Here is an 18,680-nt window from a genome sequence, read left to right as displayed (position 1 = left end):
GCGTGGGTTTAATATTTTTAGTGCAAGGGCTGTTTTTAGTATGAATGCCTGCCACCTCTTTCCTCAGTGTGTCCTAGCCATTATCCCCTTGATAGGGGGTGTGACTGGTGTTGTGGTGACCAGAGCCTGCCCTGGATGTTGAGCGGGTCCTCCTCTTTGCTCTGTGGTTGTCACAGCACTGTCAGGAGCAGGGTCTGCTCCCTAGTTGTTGTAGAAGCTGCCAGATCCGTTTTTGAGCTGCATTTCTGAGCTGCGGTGTGAGGTAGGTGGGATCATATTCCTCCGTCACAGCTGTCCACCAGTGAGTGCGCTCCGTTGTGTCACTTTTCACCTGTTGTGTGGGCTCACAAAGTACACTGTTGTTGGCATCGCCCTTGGCCCTGCCTCAACCGTGGGAATGCTGGCAATTGACCCTAGTGTCCCTCAGGCATTGTTTACACAAGGCCACCAGCACAGATCCATTACGTCAGGTCCCGGACTGCAGTAATCAGGTATCTGAACCCGCTGTGGGAGCTAATGAGGCAGCTCAGACCCTCACCTCACCCAGCCCCCACCTGTATGTGCCCACAAAGCTCATGGTTGATAAAGCCAGACCCATCCCAGCCACAGGAGCCCCTGTTGTCTGCTCAGATGTCCTGCAGGTACTGAGTTTACAAAGCTGGTGGCAGAGGTTTAAATTCATGGTTCATACAGCCACGGGGAGATATTTCAGCCCTGCTTTTTTTTTTTTTTTTTTTTTGGTACGCGGGCCTCTCACTGTTGTGGCCTCTCCCGTTGCGGAGCACAGGCTCTGGATGCGCAGGCTCAGCGGCCATGGCTCACAGGCCCAGCTGCTCCGCGGCATGTGGGATCTTCCCGGACCTGGGCACGAACCTGTGTCCCCTGCATCGGAAGGAGGACTCTCAACCACTGCGCCACCAGGGGAGCCCTCAGCCCTGCTTCTTAACTCACACGGCCCCTGGGGCTCAGCTATGATTTCATCCCCACCTCTGCATGCGGGCAACCTGCTGGTACCTGCTCCTGGAGCCCACTGAGGCAGTGGCTGGGGGGCAGAGAAAGAGGCTGCTAAGGCGGGCCCACCCCTCCCTTTATGCGCCACTTATCAATGGCACTTTGCTTTAATGGCAGGCCTGGGCTTCTTCCGTGTACACCCCTGTTTGCAGCTGCACCACGCTCCAGCCCCACTCAGGCTGTCTCCATGCAGCCAACCCCAGTCTTCTCCCTGGATCTGTCCTCTGAAACCCGAGTTTCAGCACCCAGCCCCAGCCTGTACCAGCAGACATGCGTCTTGGGCTGGGGCACGCAGAGCTGTGGCACGGACCATCTGTGCAGGTCTCTGCTCTGCCTGCCACAAGCCAGTTGTTGTGCTCTCCATGCAGCCTCTAAAGCTCCCTTTCTGTCCTGGCTGATGTCCCTGGGACTTCCCAGGGTGTGGGAACCTTTCCTCCCTCCCAGGGGCACAGGTCCTCTTCTGCTTCATTTTTTTTTTTCCTTTTGTCCTACCCAGTTATGTGCAGATCTTTCTTGTCCTTTCAGGTGTCTGAGATCTTCTGCTAGCGTTCAGTAAGTATTCTGGAGAATTGTTCCATATATAGATGTATTTCTGATATACTTGTGGGAGGAGGTGAGTTCCACGTCCTTCTACTCCCCATCTTGATTGGATCCCACTTTTCTCTATTTCTGAATTTTCGATAATGAATATAAAGTTCCTTTATAATCAGAAAACCAATTAAAAACAAAATATGCTGCTACCGTTATTACAAAGAAATAGAATAGTATCCTTTCTATTGTAAATATTACGAATTTGATTATCTTACATATAATCTGATATGTATCCATCCCCTCTCAAAAAAACCATTTCAGGCCCTATAACTATGTCTTTCTTGATCTTTGTTAAATGAAATAGAATACTATGGATTCCCACAAATAACTGAACAATCAGGTAATTGTTTGCTATTGGTCTAGATGTTGGTTCTGATAGACGGGAAGCCTTTTGGGTTACTGCATATTCAACCAAGTATTAAATGAGATTTCCAAGAGTTCACTTAAGTTACAAGTTTACATAACCTAGGCTTCTAATTTTAGTATTTTTTAACAAATATTTTATCACAAAACTTATTTTGATGTCTTTACCCCCAAGGTAACATGCAACAGATTTCCTCCTGGATAGAAGTAAATGTGGGAAATACTGCCTAACAGTCAGCCTAGTGCTAGGACTGCCTAAGAAAGTGTAAATTCAATGCTAGAAACACATAGGGAGACAAGGATTTAACAACCCTTTATTGTCTCTCTCAACACACACCTTAGGCAATGGACAGAGCCCTCCAAAGTGACTAGTGGCTGGGTATCAAACAAAAGAGGTAGCCAAGGCTTAAAAACATGTGATGTAACTTGCTATTCCTTGCCATGACCCACGCTCCAAAAAAAAAAAAACCACACACACCAAAAAACAACAACCAAAACCAAACTATGAAAGACTTGAGGCTCACATAACCTAACCACACAATTCTAGGAAGTCATCAGCTCTCAAGAGTTACAAGCTTTCCATTGTCTCTTCTGCCTACATCCTCATTCCTTCCTCTGGCCCTAGGCTGTCAGGCAGTTGGCTATTTTTGACCTGATTTCCCTTTCAAGGATGCCTTTAAACCCAGATTTAGTCATGGAACCAAAGCCTTGCCATCTGTATGTTTCAGCCTGTTGACCACAGAAAAGTCCATGTGAACCAAGTTGAACCAGAGGCTTAATCAATGGACATTTTTGTGTGAATTACTAGGAAATAGAGAAGCTCTCTTTCCATTGTAATTGTCAGGTATAAGGATAATTTGTGCTTGGAGCTTCTGAGCATCAGTATGGAGAAGAAGGTCCACTAGAGGATAACACCTGCTTACAGGAAAGCAAAGCTGAGAGTTGGAAAGAGAGAGAGGCAGGGAAGGGGGAGGAGTCGAGTCAGGGAGACAGACAGTGCTAATGGCATCGGATGTGATATGAGCAGAAGGAAACCTTTAATGGATTAAGCCACTGACACTTTAGAGTTGTGACAGCAGTTAGTACACCCTGATGAACACACCCCAAAATGTATAAAGTAACATATACCTCCCTTCCCAGTGGTCTTAGAACACTGGATCTTCTACCCATTCTATGTTTCCACTTTATAAAATAGTTAAGGACACACTTTTTGGAGGAAGTTTAAAATGTTAAATGAAAACTTCAAACTAGTGATTATTATAAAATATAGTTTAATTTCACTCTTCATTATTTACCACAAAATTTAAAAAATACCAACATACAGACAAGAGCAAGTGAAATGGAAAAGAGCTTAAAAATTGTATAAAAGACAAACCTAAACTCAACACTAAGAGCAGTGACACACACACTCAACACTCCCAAATGAGTTCAGAAAGCATATTCTAGGTTGGATGGGTTTTCCTTCTAAAGTCAGCTTTTACTGGAGCCACATCTGGAGAGGTCTCTAAACCAAAATTCTTATTTTATGTGGAAGGGATCTTCCCAGACTTCTCTTGAAAAACATTTCTTATAAAACAGGGGCAGACTTATTCTAGACACAGAAGTCATAAATGCCTGTCCTAGGCCCCATGGAACTTGGAAAAATTAATCTAATGAAAACAAAGCCCTACAGGAATGGGAAAGTGACACCTAGTGGCCACGCAGCAGGTTTTCTTTATGGCTTCTGATCATTGTAGACGTCAGGGATGCTGTGCCCACAATACTATGCTTGGCAAATCTGAATCTCTAATTCCAGAGCCCAACAATGACCTACCTGAGTGGTGGATTCCTCTTTACAGCAGGATCTGAAACGGGACCCACTAAACATGGTCTGATACCTAGAGAGTTGCTATTTTATATACCTGTATCCTAGACTCTATGGAGATTTGTCAAAGATTATGATGCCCAATGAATATAGCCTTTTCCCATTATGACACTGTAATTACTTTCCTTTAATTCCATTTATTTACCAAAAGTCTATTCTGTATCTTCTTGTTTGTCTTTGTGCTTATCAATGGATTTCCAAATTTAGTGACTACCATAGGGTGTCAACATATACCTCAAGTTTTGTTTGATTTCAGGCTAATAAAATGTCTAACATTTTCAAGTTTACTCATTTCAAAAAAGTTTTAAATCTGATACATCGATAGAGGTTCACAGTTATTTGCACTGAACCGAGGATCAATAAATGTCCTTTAAACCATAGCATTTAGAGGTAAATATCATACTTATAACCTTTGGTCTGCTTAAATAACATCCACTTAATAAAATGTTCTAGAGCAGGGCCATAGAATGGAAATATAATGTGTGCCACATGTGTAATTTAAAACCTTCTAGTAGCCACATTAGGACGGTAAGAAAATAAAATTAACTTTAATGTTTAATTTGGTATATCCAAAATATTTGAACTGTAATCAATATAAAACTGTTAATGTGATATTTTATATTCCCTTTTTTCATACTAAGCCTTTGAAATCTGGTATGCACTTTACATTCATAGCACATCTCAATATGTATTAGCCATGTTTCAAGTACTCAGTAGCCACATGTGGCCAGCGGCTATCATACCGGACAGCATATGTCTAGCAACAGGCTAATGCTCGAGTCCTGCGGGTCAGAATCACAGAATTAGGACTGGAAGTAAATGGAGAGATCAAACCTCTTTTTACAAATAAGGAAACAGAGGTACAGAGAGTTTAAATGACTTGCTTGAGGTCACACAGATAAATTTAGGTTGAGTGGGCTCTCCTGATTCCAGGCATGCCTCTCACTCCACTACATCATTGTAGGTAATTCTCAGAATTAAAAAAAAAAAAATAGGGCTCCCCTGGTGGCACAGTGGTTGAGTCCACCTGCCAATGCAGGGGACACGGGTTCGTGCCCCGGTCTGGGAAGATCGCACATGCCACGGAGCGGCTGGGCCCGTGAGCCATGGTCGCTGAGCCTGCGCGTCCAGAGCCTGTGCTCCGCAACGGGAGAGGCCACAACAGTGAGAGGCCCGCATACCGAAAAAAAAAAAAAGAGTATTCTTTATAGGATGTTTTCATTAAACTTACATTTTTCACCAAAACATAAGAATTTAATTGGTAGGAGAAAAAAGTAATATAGTATAAAGCATAAAAATACATCACTCCCAGTAGCAATCAAATATAAATAGAATGCATTTTGAAGAAAGCACTGAACTTAGAGCTACAGTATCATACAATGCATGGATTGGATCCTGGGTCCAGGGCAAAAGATAAATATCAGAGTAGGCTACTGAAGGATCAAAGCCTTCAATTGGCTTTCCATCCATAAGTCTATGGGATAACCTCTCCTCTTGCAAAGACAGAATTGTTACTCTGCAAGCAGCAGTGGCCAGCCTCTAGAAAGTCTGCCTCTCAGATCCCTGTGCATCATGAAGTTTTGCCCCACCTGCTTTGGAGGTCATGCAGCCACAATGACCTATCCTGCTACCACTAGCTTAGGCTGACTCTGGAGGTCTAGCCCGACCTGCAATGGTCCAGATCCCTAAAATGTTACATTTGTAGGCAGGCCTCTCTGGCTTAGAGAACAGATGTGATCCTTCACGCTTCTTCAGACTTAACTGTCATGCTTAGGCCACTACAAACCAATATATCCCCCATCTTGTGAGGGTTATTTTTGGCTTATTCTAAACCTAGATGTCTCCCAAGTCCTCAAATGCCAGAACCAGGAATGGTGCTGACCCTCTGACATTACTGGAACATTGCATCGGCTCAAGACAATAGGCCAATACATCTTTGCCCACACAGCCACTGCAAATGTCAAACGTGAAGGAACATTTGATTTTGGTTGTTGCCTGTTGCCATGTTTGCCATTAACGTGTCTGAAAGTTCTAATCTATTACTTACAGCCTACGGAAATATGTGAGGTCAAAAGAATGCTTTGTTTTCATGGGGCTCTGAGGGAAATCTGCTGGAGATGTACAGCACCACATAGAAAAGGAAAACTGGATTTGATCCCCATATCTGAGCCTCAGAGCTTCCCCATTAGTTTCCTAGACTATCATTACTTTCCCTGTGGGACACAAAAGAGAATATATGGGAACACACGTAGTAAACTAGAAAGAGCTATTAAAACCATAGGTATTATGGAAGCATGATCTTCAAAAAGGTAGCTATACATACAGTATTTTATTTTTGGTTTTTGGGGGGGTTTTTTTTTGGCCCGCTGCACTGCTTGTGGGATCTTAGTTCCCCGACCAGGGATCAAACCCATGTCCCCTGCAGTGGAAGCGTGGAGTCCTAACCACTGGACTGCCAGGGAAGTCCCTACATACAGTATTTTAAATATCCTTAATTCTTGCCCTCAATTTGAGCTACCTCTGAATTAATTACTGGTTTAAAAAATGCTCTCGATTTTTAATTATAGCTAGAAAATTGGTTTTTAAATTCTTTCTCATTGCCTCATGGTTTTAAAAACACACTTATATAACTACCTTTGGTTACAGGCAATAGTAATTGTAATTGCCTAATAATTTAAAAAGCCAACAACTGTTCCTAGGTCAGTTAACTAATCATTTAACCAGTGAGACTACTGCTTTCTCAAATGTGTATAAAGAAACTGGTTTATATACATTAAACATTAAAAGACATATGAACTTAATTGTGACATTACACAAGGCGTTGACTCTGCCTGGGCCTGTTTCTTCCTCTAAGACTAATCCTAAAGGTTGCTAAAAGCCTTTTCAGCATCAAAACCCTGTTCTATCTGTAATAAGAATCTTGAGCGGTTATATCAAGACTAAATCTTATAGGCACAGGTTAACCACCACCAAGCTGTAGGGCCCAAGATCTTTCCTTTTCTGTAAGCAAAGCTGAAACTCTCTCAGCTTTTTTTTTCTTTTCTGAGTTTTAAATAAGAAATCATCTCACTTAAAATCCATCTCAAAGTGCTCAACTGAGCATAAATATCGTGGCTCTGTCCTTGCCCAAGTCTACAAAGACTGAATACAGTACTCACTGTGATTACCACTACAAATTGCACTGTCCCTTTATTTTTTTTTTGCGATACGCGGGCCTCTCACTGTTGTGGTCTCTCCCATTGCGGAGCACAGGCTCCGGACGCGCAGGCTCAGTGGCCATGGCTCACGGGCCCAGCCGCTCCGCGGCATGTGGGATCCTCCCGGACCAGGGCACGAACCCGTGTCCCCTGCATCGGCAGGCGGACTCTCAACCACTGCGCCATCAGGGAAGCCCTGCACTGTCCCTTTAAATGTTCAAGTACTCATCGTTTTCTTAAAATGGATAAGCCCTATCCTCAATTAAGGAAATACACAAGGAATGGAAATGTTCCAAATTACACAAATCTTCTATTATAAATCAATTATAAATGAATCTCAGACACAAGGAAGATGTCAACACATTAAATTCCCCAAACTCAAAACAACTGCATCAAAAAATAAAAACAAAACCCAAACAAGATACATGTGGTATTCTTGGTTAGAAAGACTTTAGCAAAAATATAGCAACTAGTGGGTTTTAAGCTATGTCAGTGAGTAAAGTGGTCTATAGAAAATTTTGAGAATTTGAAGGGAAACATCACATTTCCCTGTACCCCTGTGAAAGTCAGGAGCAAATCTATAAAAACTGGTCAACCATTAATAGGAATAAAAGATAAAAACAGTATCAGTACAGTACAGAAGAATATATAGCTTTTTGTAAGCGAAATGCTTCAAAACGTTTCTCATGTTGAGTTAAAAATCAAATGCTAGAGTGCCCAGTGTATGTCACTGAAGTCCCCAGGGTCTCCCAGCCCCCCCTCTGCTTCTAAGTAATTCATGAAGGCAGCCATGGCTGTGTCGTCATTGTCACAGAGGGCATCAAAATCCAGCTGGGCACCTTCTCCTATTGAATTAAAATACAGGCTTATGTAAGTACATTTGGAGGTTAAAAAATGAGTTATCATCAAAAATGGCAAACCAAGGCTAGGATACCATACAATGTATTATTGAAGGCAAAGTATACGTCTTAAATTGCAGAAGCCTGATACATTTTTAAATGGGTCGCCTATTTTTATAACAATCTGCTGTCAGATAAATTGAGCTTCACTCATTTGATGCACGTAAGTGAGCTAGTCTACGAGCTTTCTAATAGAGAGTAAAAGCTAAGAGGTACAGACTCCCAGACAGTTGGAAGCTAGGGGTTGGGGTTTATTCATGTGTGTATATAGAGCCTTGAAGGAGAAATTTAACTTTAATCTGCCTGTGAAAATACTCTGCTTGTTTAACCCCAAAATGAGAAGGCTGAGACAAAAGCATCTTCCCCCAAATTTGAAAGACTCTTATAAAAGTGGGGGCGGTCCCCAGATTTTTGATTGAAAAAGGAAATAAGGAGGAACCATGGAAATGAGATTTAAATCAGAGATAAGGAAGAGGTTCTAGAAATTCAGGGTTAAAACACAGCTACAGATTAATCGAAGTTTTCTAGGTATCTTTCAAAGCACAATAAAATTTGCGATGATTAATATGTGGCTCTCTGTGAAGCTGACGTCCAGGTTCCTTCAAGTCCTTTGATTCTCTTTAACATATATTTTCAGGAGATCAGAGTCAGTTATGGGGGGGTATAAAATTGTGTCATTTCAATTTTCTTCATTTGGACTTTGCATAAACATAGTTAAAATGAATAATTACATCTTAAACATTTTATGATTGGTATCTTTAAAAATTCTTTTTCTTAAGAATGGACATTTTCCCCTAAATACAAGAGCTTTAGTTTTATTGAAATTGTGTGTTTTAATAATACCCATAACTGACTCAGTGGATAATCAAATTTTCAATGACAGGTCCATTAAGTAGCATACACTTAAAAATTAACAGCATGATTACTGTATTTATGATTTTGAATGAAAAACTCTTAGTTATTTTTATTGAAGTATAAAAAATATACTATAATGTGTTAGTTTCTGGTATACAGCAAAGTGATTCAGTTTTATACATGTATGTTTTATATGTATAAAACTGAATCATTTTATATAAAATATATATGTATTCTTTTTCAGATTCTTTTCCATTATAGTTTATTACAATATATTGAATATAGTTCCCTGTGTTATACAGTAGAACCTTGTTGTTTATCTATTATATATATAGTAGTTTGTATCTGCTAATCCCAAACTCCTAATTTATCCCTCCTCGCCTTTTCCCCTTCGGTAACCATACGTTTGTTTTCCAAGTCTGTGAGTCTATCTCTGTTTTGTAAATAAGTTCATTTTTTTAGATTCTACACATAAGTGCTATCATATGATATTTGTCTTTCTCTGTCTGACTTACTTTACTCAGTATGATAATCTCTAGGTCCATCCATGTTGCTGCAGACGACATTAGTTCATTATTTTTTATGGGTGAGTAATATTCCACTGCGTATATAAACCACATCTTCTTTATCCATTCATCTGTCAGTGGACATTTAGGTTGCTTCCACGTCTTGGCTATTGTAAACAGTGCTGCTATGCACATTGGGGTGCAAGTATCTTTCTGAATTAGTTTTCTCCAAATATATGTCCAGGAGTGGGAATGCTGGATCATATGGTAGCTCTATTTTTAGTTTTTTAAGGAACCTCCGTACTGTTTGCCATAGAGGCTGCACCAATTTACATTCCCACCAACAGTGTAGGAGGGTTCCCTTTTCTCCCCACCCTCTCCTGCATTTATTATTTGTAGACTTTTTGATGATGACCATTCTGACCGGTGTGAGGTGATACCTCACTGTAGTTTTGGGAAAAATCTTAAAGTTGTTTGCATCTCTAGAAATTTCCTAAGCCTGAAAATATAGTGATTAAGAAAGAGTTTTTGGCAAACCAAAATGGCAGGCAGTTGCCAAAGGAAACTTACCAAGGAGTGGTTCGTGCCTATGGGGAGCAACAGCACTTTGGTTTTGCTTTGTAGCCTGTAGCTCCCCTATTTCAGAAGGACTTAGTGTAGTCAGCTCCTTATTTGACATCTGTAAAGAAAGAATAATAAATAGAAAGTTTCCTATTTGAATGAAATAAAGACCTCTTAGCAGTTTTCAGATGCGGGTACTCTGGCAATGCCACCGCTGCCATCAACAACATGGCAGCTCACACTTCGTATTCTGTGCTAAGTACTCCACAAGCATCATTTCGTTTCATGTTACACATGTCGTGAGGTCAGGCATCGGAGGCCTAAGGAGTCTAATATCTTGCCCAAAGTGTTGGAGCCATGATTCTAACCCAAGTCTACCTGACTTCAAAGCCCCCGCATTATTCATAACCATAACTGAATTACATACATAAGGAAAAGTTTTCGATTAAAAATGAAAAGCTATTTCAGTTTTTTTAAAATGATGATAAAACAGTATCTCATATGAAACTACAATGGGAAATACTGCTTTGGAGTAGGGAATGGAGTAAACCAGAGACTTTTACCAAAATGTTATCATGCTGTTAAATAGTCACAGGACAAACAATCTAATGTTCATGTAGCTCATCGTAAGAAGAAATCATTTACCTATGTTGTCTTATTCAGTTGATGAACTTTGCCATAGAATGCCTATATAACGTACACTACTTGGAGATTCTTGTGTGTTACAAGGACTTAAATCCCTGTTTCTGGCATATTGTCTGGCACAAAATGGGTACCCAATAAACATTTGCTAAATGTATGAGTAAAACTGGCAAATACTAGATCAAAAGCTTATATTAATATAAAAAGATATTTTCAAGTTCCCTTTTGTCCCTGGTCAGATTTAATTTCTCTTTTCTCCTACATTCTTATACCACTTAGTTTATATACCTACTTTAGAGCTTTCTGTGGTCTGGGGTACATCAGAATTGTATATGGGTCTTCCACATTTTCAGCAGTATGTTCAGTCATTTTTGTATATGCAACAATGCATTTCAAATGGCTAGTATTTGTTCAATTGAATTAAATAGTAGGTAGTACTTAATTTGTAGCTTATATTATTTAAACATCTTTCCAGACCCTAAGGAGTATATTTAATCCACGGAATCGAATCTATTAAAATTACAATAATAGCTACCATTTATTGAGCACACATTGTGTCCCAGGCACTGTGAAGTTTTTGTTTCTTTGTGTATTAAATCGTTTAATTCACACACCACTCCAAGAGACTGGTGCTATTATTAATCCCTTTTTTACAAATGAGGAAGTTGAGGTGCAGAGTTTAAATAACATGCAGGAGGTTACCCAGAAGTAAGTGTCTGAATCACAACTTGGACCCAGATAGTATGGTCCCAAGCGACTTCACTCTTAACCCCTATTCTACATTGCCTCTTAAAAACTCTGAGCTAAGTAGAAAGGGTTCATTCTTTACAGGATGGCCTCTTTTCTCAAAAGAAATAATCAACAAGGAGCAATGTTATTGTTCATTTATTTCACGAATATTATCACTTACAATGGTACTTACATTCCTGCAGTTTATAGTGTGAGTATCTTTCAATAAATCTGTTGGACTTGAATCATCAAGGGATGAAGAAGACTGTAACCTTCAAAAAGTGACACATAAAACATTTTATGTGTCTATTTATATATATTTTAGAAAATTTTCTCCTTTGAATACGTAATCTACTGATAAAAATACAGGGAGGAACATAAGACTGAATATCACAACAGCTTTCATAATCAGACTGACCCGTTCAGTGCCAGACTTATTTTTGACTATGGAGTGCTGAAAACACTATATAAATAGAAACAAACTCTGAGGTGAAAGCTCTTAAGTAAATCACGTTACCTGTCTTAATACAGCACGTGGCAAAGTAATGGAATAACAACATGGTTCAAGACAGGCATTCAGCTCCTTATCAGGATACTGAAAAGCAGAACTAAGAATAAAGAAAGATTTCCTAACATCCTGCAACCTTTCTTTTAAAGTAGAAAATGCGTCATATTTTTACTGTAATAGGTCATCCCCAGGTCCAAAATCAATGGAACACATAAAGACAAAAACATAGTCATACGCTTTGATCATAAATCTCTTCAAGACTTAATATGTAAAACTGACAGTGTCATATAATATATTACTAAATGCTCAATTATGTGAAACATAATGGCATGAACATAACTTTATGTCCTTTTGTATTCCCAAGAAGGCAACTGACAAGAAAGTATAGAGGGAGAAATTAAAACAGGAGAATGAAATGAATTAGGTAGGAAACACAGACGAAAAGATCAGTGACATGTCTTAGAGATTTTTCACAATGGAATGTATATAGCTTGGCTGGCTTCCCATCTGTGGTTCATGGTTTAAAACCACCATCTGCTCAACTAGCCTTTGTTTAAAGATGAAAACTATCTGCCCCCACATGCACATCGCCACCAGATTAATCTTCTGAAATAGGGCTTTCTTCATATTAGTCACTGGGCAGAAACTTGCTATTTAAGTCCCTCCACTATTTGACTTCACCTTAGTTAAAAGTCCCTTTAATCAAGTTAAAACTCAGTTGCTCAGCAACCTGACTCTTCTCTCAGTGAATCTCCTTGATGTTTGCTGAAACCACCATGCTTTCTCCCGCTCACCTCCATACATTGGCTGAGGTGCCTCCATATATAAATGCTCTCCCCACTGCATCCTGCAGCTGCATCCAGCTAGCAACTTTGGCTCAATTTCCACTTTCCCTACGAATCCCTTCCAGCATATACAGTCAAATGATTTTCAACAAGGGTGCCAACACCATTTAGTTGGGGAAGGGACAGTCTTTTCAGTAAATGCTGTGAGGAAACTGAATATCCACATGCAAAGGAAGTTGGACTCTAACGCTACTCAAGGTAATGTTTTGGTCGAACTTTGTCCTACTTAGTACAAGTATTTACAATTCACTCCAGAAATACATTTTAAGCTTTTATTATGGAAAACTTAGATATAAAAATAGACAATATAATGAAATCTCATATACCCACCAAACAGCTTCAATAATTATTCTTTCCTAATCTTGTTAAATGTATTTAACCTGAACTCATACTTCCCCTCTCCTCCCAGACATTTCACCATTTAATCTGTGAATACTTCTCACTGCAGAAATACTGATTTAATTGATTTTGGGGTGCTGTCCATGATATAGCTGTTCTCTGCGGGTATTACACATATCTCTTAAAAATAACTGAATTCCAGGGGCTTCCCTGGTGGCACAGTGGTTGGGAGTCCGCCTGCTGATGCAGGGGACACGGGTTCGTGCCCCGGTCCGGTAGGATCCCACATGCCGCAGAGCGGCTAGGCCCGTGAGCCATGGCCGCTGAGGCTGCGTGTCCAGAGCCTGTGCTCCGCCAACGGGAGAGGTCACAACAGTGAGAGGCCCACGTACCGCAAAAAAAAAAAAAAAAAAATTGAATTCCAAAACATTGCCTTTCTCAAATCCAGAAAAATTCTGAGTTCAAAACCTATCTGGTCTAAAGGGTTTTAGATGAGCAATTATGGGCCTGTATATACACATATTCACATATATCCACACATCTTTCTTTTTTCTTATACAAGTGAGTTATTATACATGCTATTCTTTTGTTCTATTCCTGTGCTTTTTTCTATTAACCAGATAAAGCTCTTGCCATATTAGCATAAACAGAGCTACCTAATATTTAACTGTTGCAGAGTATGCCATTGTATGGATATACCAAAATAAGTTATGGTTATGGTAAAGATTTAAATATTTAAATCACTACTTAAACAGTGCAGCAAGAAACAGTCTTGTTCGTGGGTCTCTGCGCAGTTGTGTAAGAATATTTGATCCTGGGGTAGAGTTGCTGAGTCTGAGATCATATACACTTATATTTTTGATGGGTGTAGTCAAATTGCGCTTCAAAGAGCTTGCACTAGTTTATATTCCCATGGACAGTTTAAGAGGGACTGTTTCCTCAGACTTAGTATCACCAAACTTTCAAATCTTTCACAATCTGTTAAATGAAAAAAGGTATGTCATTATTGTTTAATTTTTATATATATAATTTTAACTGTGAGTGGGGCTGAGCAATTTTTAAAGTTTCTTGGCCATCTGCACTTTTATTTTCTATTTATGTCCACTCTCTAAATTTTTTGTCATTGAGTTGTTTAAATGACTCCTTTAATAACTTTACTCTTCATTCTACACATAAAGTTTAATATATATAAAATTATACAAAGTTTTATATAAAGTTCAATAACTTTATTCTTTATACTACAAATCTCTTCATGTATTAAGATAATGAGTGCATTTTATCATATGAAGTACATTTTCTGTGTATAATTTGTCTTTTAACCTTGCTAATTATAATGGTTATAGTTATGTTTAAGTTTTGAGTTTTTATACAATTAAATTTATCCATTTTTTTCTTAATAAATTCTGGATTTTGTGTGATGTTTAGAAAGGACTTTCCAAACTATGCTGCTACTGTAAAGGTGATCTTCTCTTCCATTATATTATTGAACTGGTTATTGTTTGCATATAGGAAACCTATTGACTTTTTAATATTGGTTTTGTAAATATGATGATAATTTTGTGAAAGTATTTGCAGCAATAAAACATTACCTTTGTAAGTCCAGAAGTTCACTTGCAATATCTGTTCCGATACTACCAGCACCAAGTACCGTTCCCGCAGACATTCCAGGCACACTAATGCAAGACTGTCTTGAGGATCCTAAATAATAACCGAAGGAAAGACTCAATAGAGGGCTTTAAAAAAATATATAACTTTAGTCAATATCTTTCTTTCAATTCAAATATATTTCCTATTTCCCTCTTTAAAAGTAATAAACCAGCTGCATCCTAAAATGTTACAAATATTCATGCTTACATTATAAACATAACTCATGATGGTTTAAGATGCTTATGAAGAGTGATGTGAATCAAATATGTGGAAAGTCATTGAGGGTTCAATCATGACCTGTAACCTTTGAGTACATACAGTTCCTTCCCACTTTAACCTCCACACTAAAGCCAGAGCAATACCACTTTTTTTCTTTTATTGAAGTACAGTTGATTTATAATATTGTTAGTTTCATCTGTATAACAAAATGATTCAGTTATATATATGTATGTATATATATTCTTTTCCAGATTCTCTTCCTTTATAGGTTATTACAAGATATTGAATATAGTTCCCTGTGCTATATGGGAAATCCCTGTTGTTTATTTTATATATAGTAGTGTATATCTGTTAATCCCATATTCCTAATTTATCCCTCTCTCCCCCATTTCCCCTTTGGTAACCATAAGTTTGTTTTCTATGTCTGTGAGTCTGTTTCTGTTTTGTAAATAAGTTCATTTGTATTACTTTTTCAGATTCCACATGTAAGTGATATCACAGAATATTTGCCTTTCTCTGAAGTGACTTACTTCACTTAGTATAATAATCTCTTTGTCTATCCATGTTTCTGCAAATTGCAATATTTCATTCTTTTTTATGGCTGAATACTACTTTATTTTAAATATTTCCCAATATTTTAATTTTTCTTTACACAAATAATATATTAAAATATTCCTGTGGTAAAGAACTAAGATAACCCCCTTAGTGCTTTTCATTAATTTGACCAACAGATATTTGAGTGCCTTAATGTATAAGGAACTATGCCAGCTGCTGGGGATGATAATGAGTAAAACACCACTCCCACCCTTGAAGAACTCACAGTCTAGCAGTGAGCCAGTTGAGTGAACAAATAATTGCAATACAATGTAAGATTATAACAGAGGTGTGACCAAAGTACTGTGGGAATTCTGAGGAGGATAACTCAACCCACTGAAATCTTTTTTTTTAATGAAATTCTCTAGGAGTTAAGCCAGCATTTTATTTATTTATTTATGGCTGTGTTGGGTCTTCATTTCTGTGCAAGGGCTTTCTCTAGTTGTGGCAAGCGGGGGTCACTCTTCATCGTGGTGCACGGACCTCTCACTGTCGCGGCCTCTCTTGCTGTGGAGCACAGGCTCCAGACGCACAGGCTCAGTAGCTGTGGCTCGTGGGCCCAGTTGCTCCGTGGCATGTGGGATCTTCCCAGACCAGGGCGCGAACCCGCGTCCCCTGCATTGGCAGGCAGACTCTTAACCACTGCGCCACCAGGGAAGCCCCTGAAATCTTTTTGATTTCACCTTGAAATTTTTCCCTCTCCAAGACAGAAAAAGATGGTAACTTAATAGTAACAGTCTTAGTAATAAGTCTCCATCACCTAAAACTAACTTACCTTCTGATGATTGAGAGCTGCAAGGAAGTAATGATGTTTCTCCAGTATCACTATGTCCCCTAGAATTAAGAAACACCATAGGTGATTTTTTTTTTAAGTTGAAGGAAAATGTTAAAGCAACTACATTAAGCTCTGTGTATTTGAATTATCAGTTTTTGACCTATTTGTGTTTTATATACATATTGTTAATGTCACCACCAGAGACAGAGGTATTGATGTGCTAAGTACCAGGGCTTTTGCCAGATGTCCTATTACCCTGTAATGTACATGCTTCCAAAGATACAAACTCTCAGCTCATATTCTAATGATAAGGAGACAAGAATTATTGGTATGAAAAATAGAATTATTGGGATGGGTAATTAGTACCTGCTGGAGGTACTAAGAATTGGGGGGCTCTTTTTTTAAATATTGTACATAAGGAAATAGAATTGGTTTGATAAAACCTTATAGCAATTTTAAAGAGAAACATAGAAAAATAATACTTAGAACAAGGCCATGCTAGCATATTGAGCAAATCAGGAAAAGCTGGCTCTTCCTTCAGGCTGACACAGCCATAGACCAGGGCTTGGAAGGCAGTGAATGGGCTGGATTTGTGCTTATCCCTCAGCCAAGTACTCCTGCACAAGCATATGTGCTCCCAAGGCTCAGAAGATGGACATGCAAAAATGATGTGGAGGACAAAACAGTTTCTTACCATTTTAAACAGTTTAAAGCCACATCCACATAGTTTTTTGGAAGGACAAAGCAAGGCCATGAAGGGTTCAAAACAATTGCCTGAATAAATGCATTTACTGTCACATTTTATACTAAGCCAAAAGGAATTTTTCATGAAAGGGCAAACTTTTAGCTTAATTCTGAGAACTAATGCCAATGAACAGTGAATGAATTACTCAAAATATATACCCAAATTCCAAAGCCAGAGGATCACACAGGGTTTTTTTTTTAATTGAAGTATAGTTGATTTACAGTGATTCAGGGGTACAGCAAAGTGATTAATAAACATAAACATATATGTATACACACATATTCCTTTTCAGTTTCTTTTCCACTATAGGTTATTATAAGATATTGAATATAGTTCTCTGTGCTATATAGTAGGTCCTTGTTGCTTATCTATTTTATATATAATACTGTGTATCTGTTAATCCCCAATTCTCAATTTATACCCCCATTCCTCTTTGGCAACCATAAGTTTGTTTTCTACGTGAGACTATTTCTGTTGTGTAAATAAGTTCACTTGTATCATTCTTTAGATTCTACATACAAGTGATATCATATGATATTTGTCTTTCTCTGTCTGATTTACTCCACTTAGTCGGATAATCTCTAGGTCCATCTATGTTGCTGCAAATGGCATTATACTCAAGTTATAAAGCCAGAGGATCAAACAGGTTTAATGATTTAGCAAGATGAAAAGAGGGAAGCAAAGATACTCATTTGAAATCAATATAAAGGTCTTAACAACATAAAAAATTACTTACAAAACTAAAGTGTTGACAGACACAATATATTCCAGTTCTTTGGTCCAAGGATTTGTGAAACTAAACCACTGGCTTTTTAAAGTTACGAAAGAGCCATCTTTTGCTCTGAATTTGTATGAATCTGTAAATATTTTCTCTTTACTCTGCAGAACTTAACAAGAAAAGAAAATAATCAGCATAACAGTCTACCACTACATAAATCAATCCCTTAAGGATTAATTCAAGGTTCAGACTTCACAGGAATGAAAAATTAAGAGTTGAAGTTGTAATTAAAAAGTACCAAAAGACGATCCCACTCAATGCATACCTGCTTTGTGCTTGTCAGTCAAATTACTATGGTCATCTTGATGAAAATATTCATAACAAGAAGTTCCCAAAAGTTCCTGAGGCAGATATCCTAAAATTGCTGTTGCCCTGGTTTTAAAATTAAAAATAAAGTTCAGAATTGGTGAATGTATCCCCTTCCAGAATACTGTTGTTCCATACATGGTCAGGATAGTAGAGAAGTAGACCGGGGGGATGAGTAACCCATTTGCTTTACTGGGCTCCTTTGGCTGCCCTAGACCCAGATTAGAGCTGCAAAGCAGAATGGACACCCAGGCACCAGGCTACTCCAGAGGCCACCTACCCAATCCAGGGTACGCTATTCCTACCATTCACCAATAAAATTGTGGCCATAGACCATGCCCAGTTTCTGCACCATTGGCTAAGAAATATTTCAAGTTTACAATTTGGCTTGAACAAATTTACTGATATATCCATATCCTTATTTCACTTAAACTTTATTTCCTGTTCTAAAGCCTTAAAAAAAAATCTAGCCGTGCTTCTAAGCCACATCTTTTTTTTTTTTTTTTTTTTTTTTTGCGGTACGCGGGCCTCTCACTGTTGTGGCCTCTTCCGTTGCGGAGCACAGGTTCCGGACGCGCAGGCTCAGCGGCCATGGCTCACGGGCCCAGCCGCTCCGCGGCATGTGGGATCCTCCCGGACCGGGGCACGAACCCGCGTCTCCTGCATCAGCAGGCGGACTCTCAACCACTGCGACACCAGGGAAGCC

At 38.9% G+C, this 18,680-nt stretch overlaps 1 protein-coding gene across 2 annotated transcripts in view; it reads right to left on the bottom strand.

The window, feature by feature from the left end:
* Positions 1-2,644: 2,644 nt before the first annotated feature.
* The window catches only part of BMAL2 (basic helix-loop-helix ARNT like 2), a 92,893-nt gene continuing 76,857 nt past the window's right edge, over positions 2,645-18,680 (bottom strand). For both annotated transcript variants that reach the window (XM_089920405.1, XM_022577831.2), the window contains 7 exons: positions 17,934-18,040; positions 17,627-17,777; positions 16,146-16,204; positions 14,500-14,608; positions 11,412-11,490; positions 9,857-9,965; positions 2,645-7,871 (listed from right to left, as the gene is read on the bottom strand). In XM_089920405.1, the coding sequence (XP_089776531.1) occupies positions 7,735-7,871; positions 9,857-9,965; positions 11,412-11,490; positions 14,500-14,608; positions 16,146-16,204; positions 17,627-17,777; positions 17,934-18,040 (751 nt within the window). In that variant the 3' untranslated portion in view covers positions 2,645-7,734. The remainder of the gene's footprint in view (positions 7,872-9,856; positions 9,966-11,411; positions 11,491-14,499; positions 14,609-16,145; positions 16,205-17,626; positions 17,778-17,933; positions 18,041-18,680) is intronic.

The sequence above is a fragment of the Delphinapterus leucas genome, chromosome 11 (assembly GCF_059928025.1).
Source record: "Delphinapterus leucas isolate spDelLeu-1000000601 "Yukka" chromosome 11, BTC_Dleu_Yukka2, whole genome shotgun sequence".
NCBI classification, from domain to species: Eukaryota; Metazoa; Chordata; class Mammalia; order Artiodactyla; family Monodontidae; genus Delphinapterus; species Delphinapterus leucas.
The sequence above is the reverse complement of the archived record's forward strand: the minus strand, read 5'-3'. Positions and strand labels throughout refer to the sequence as shown.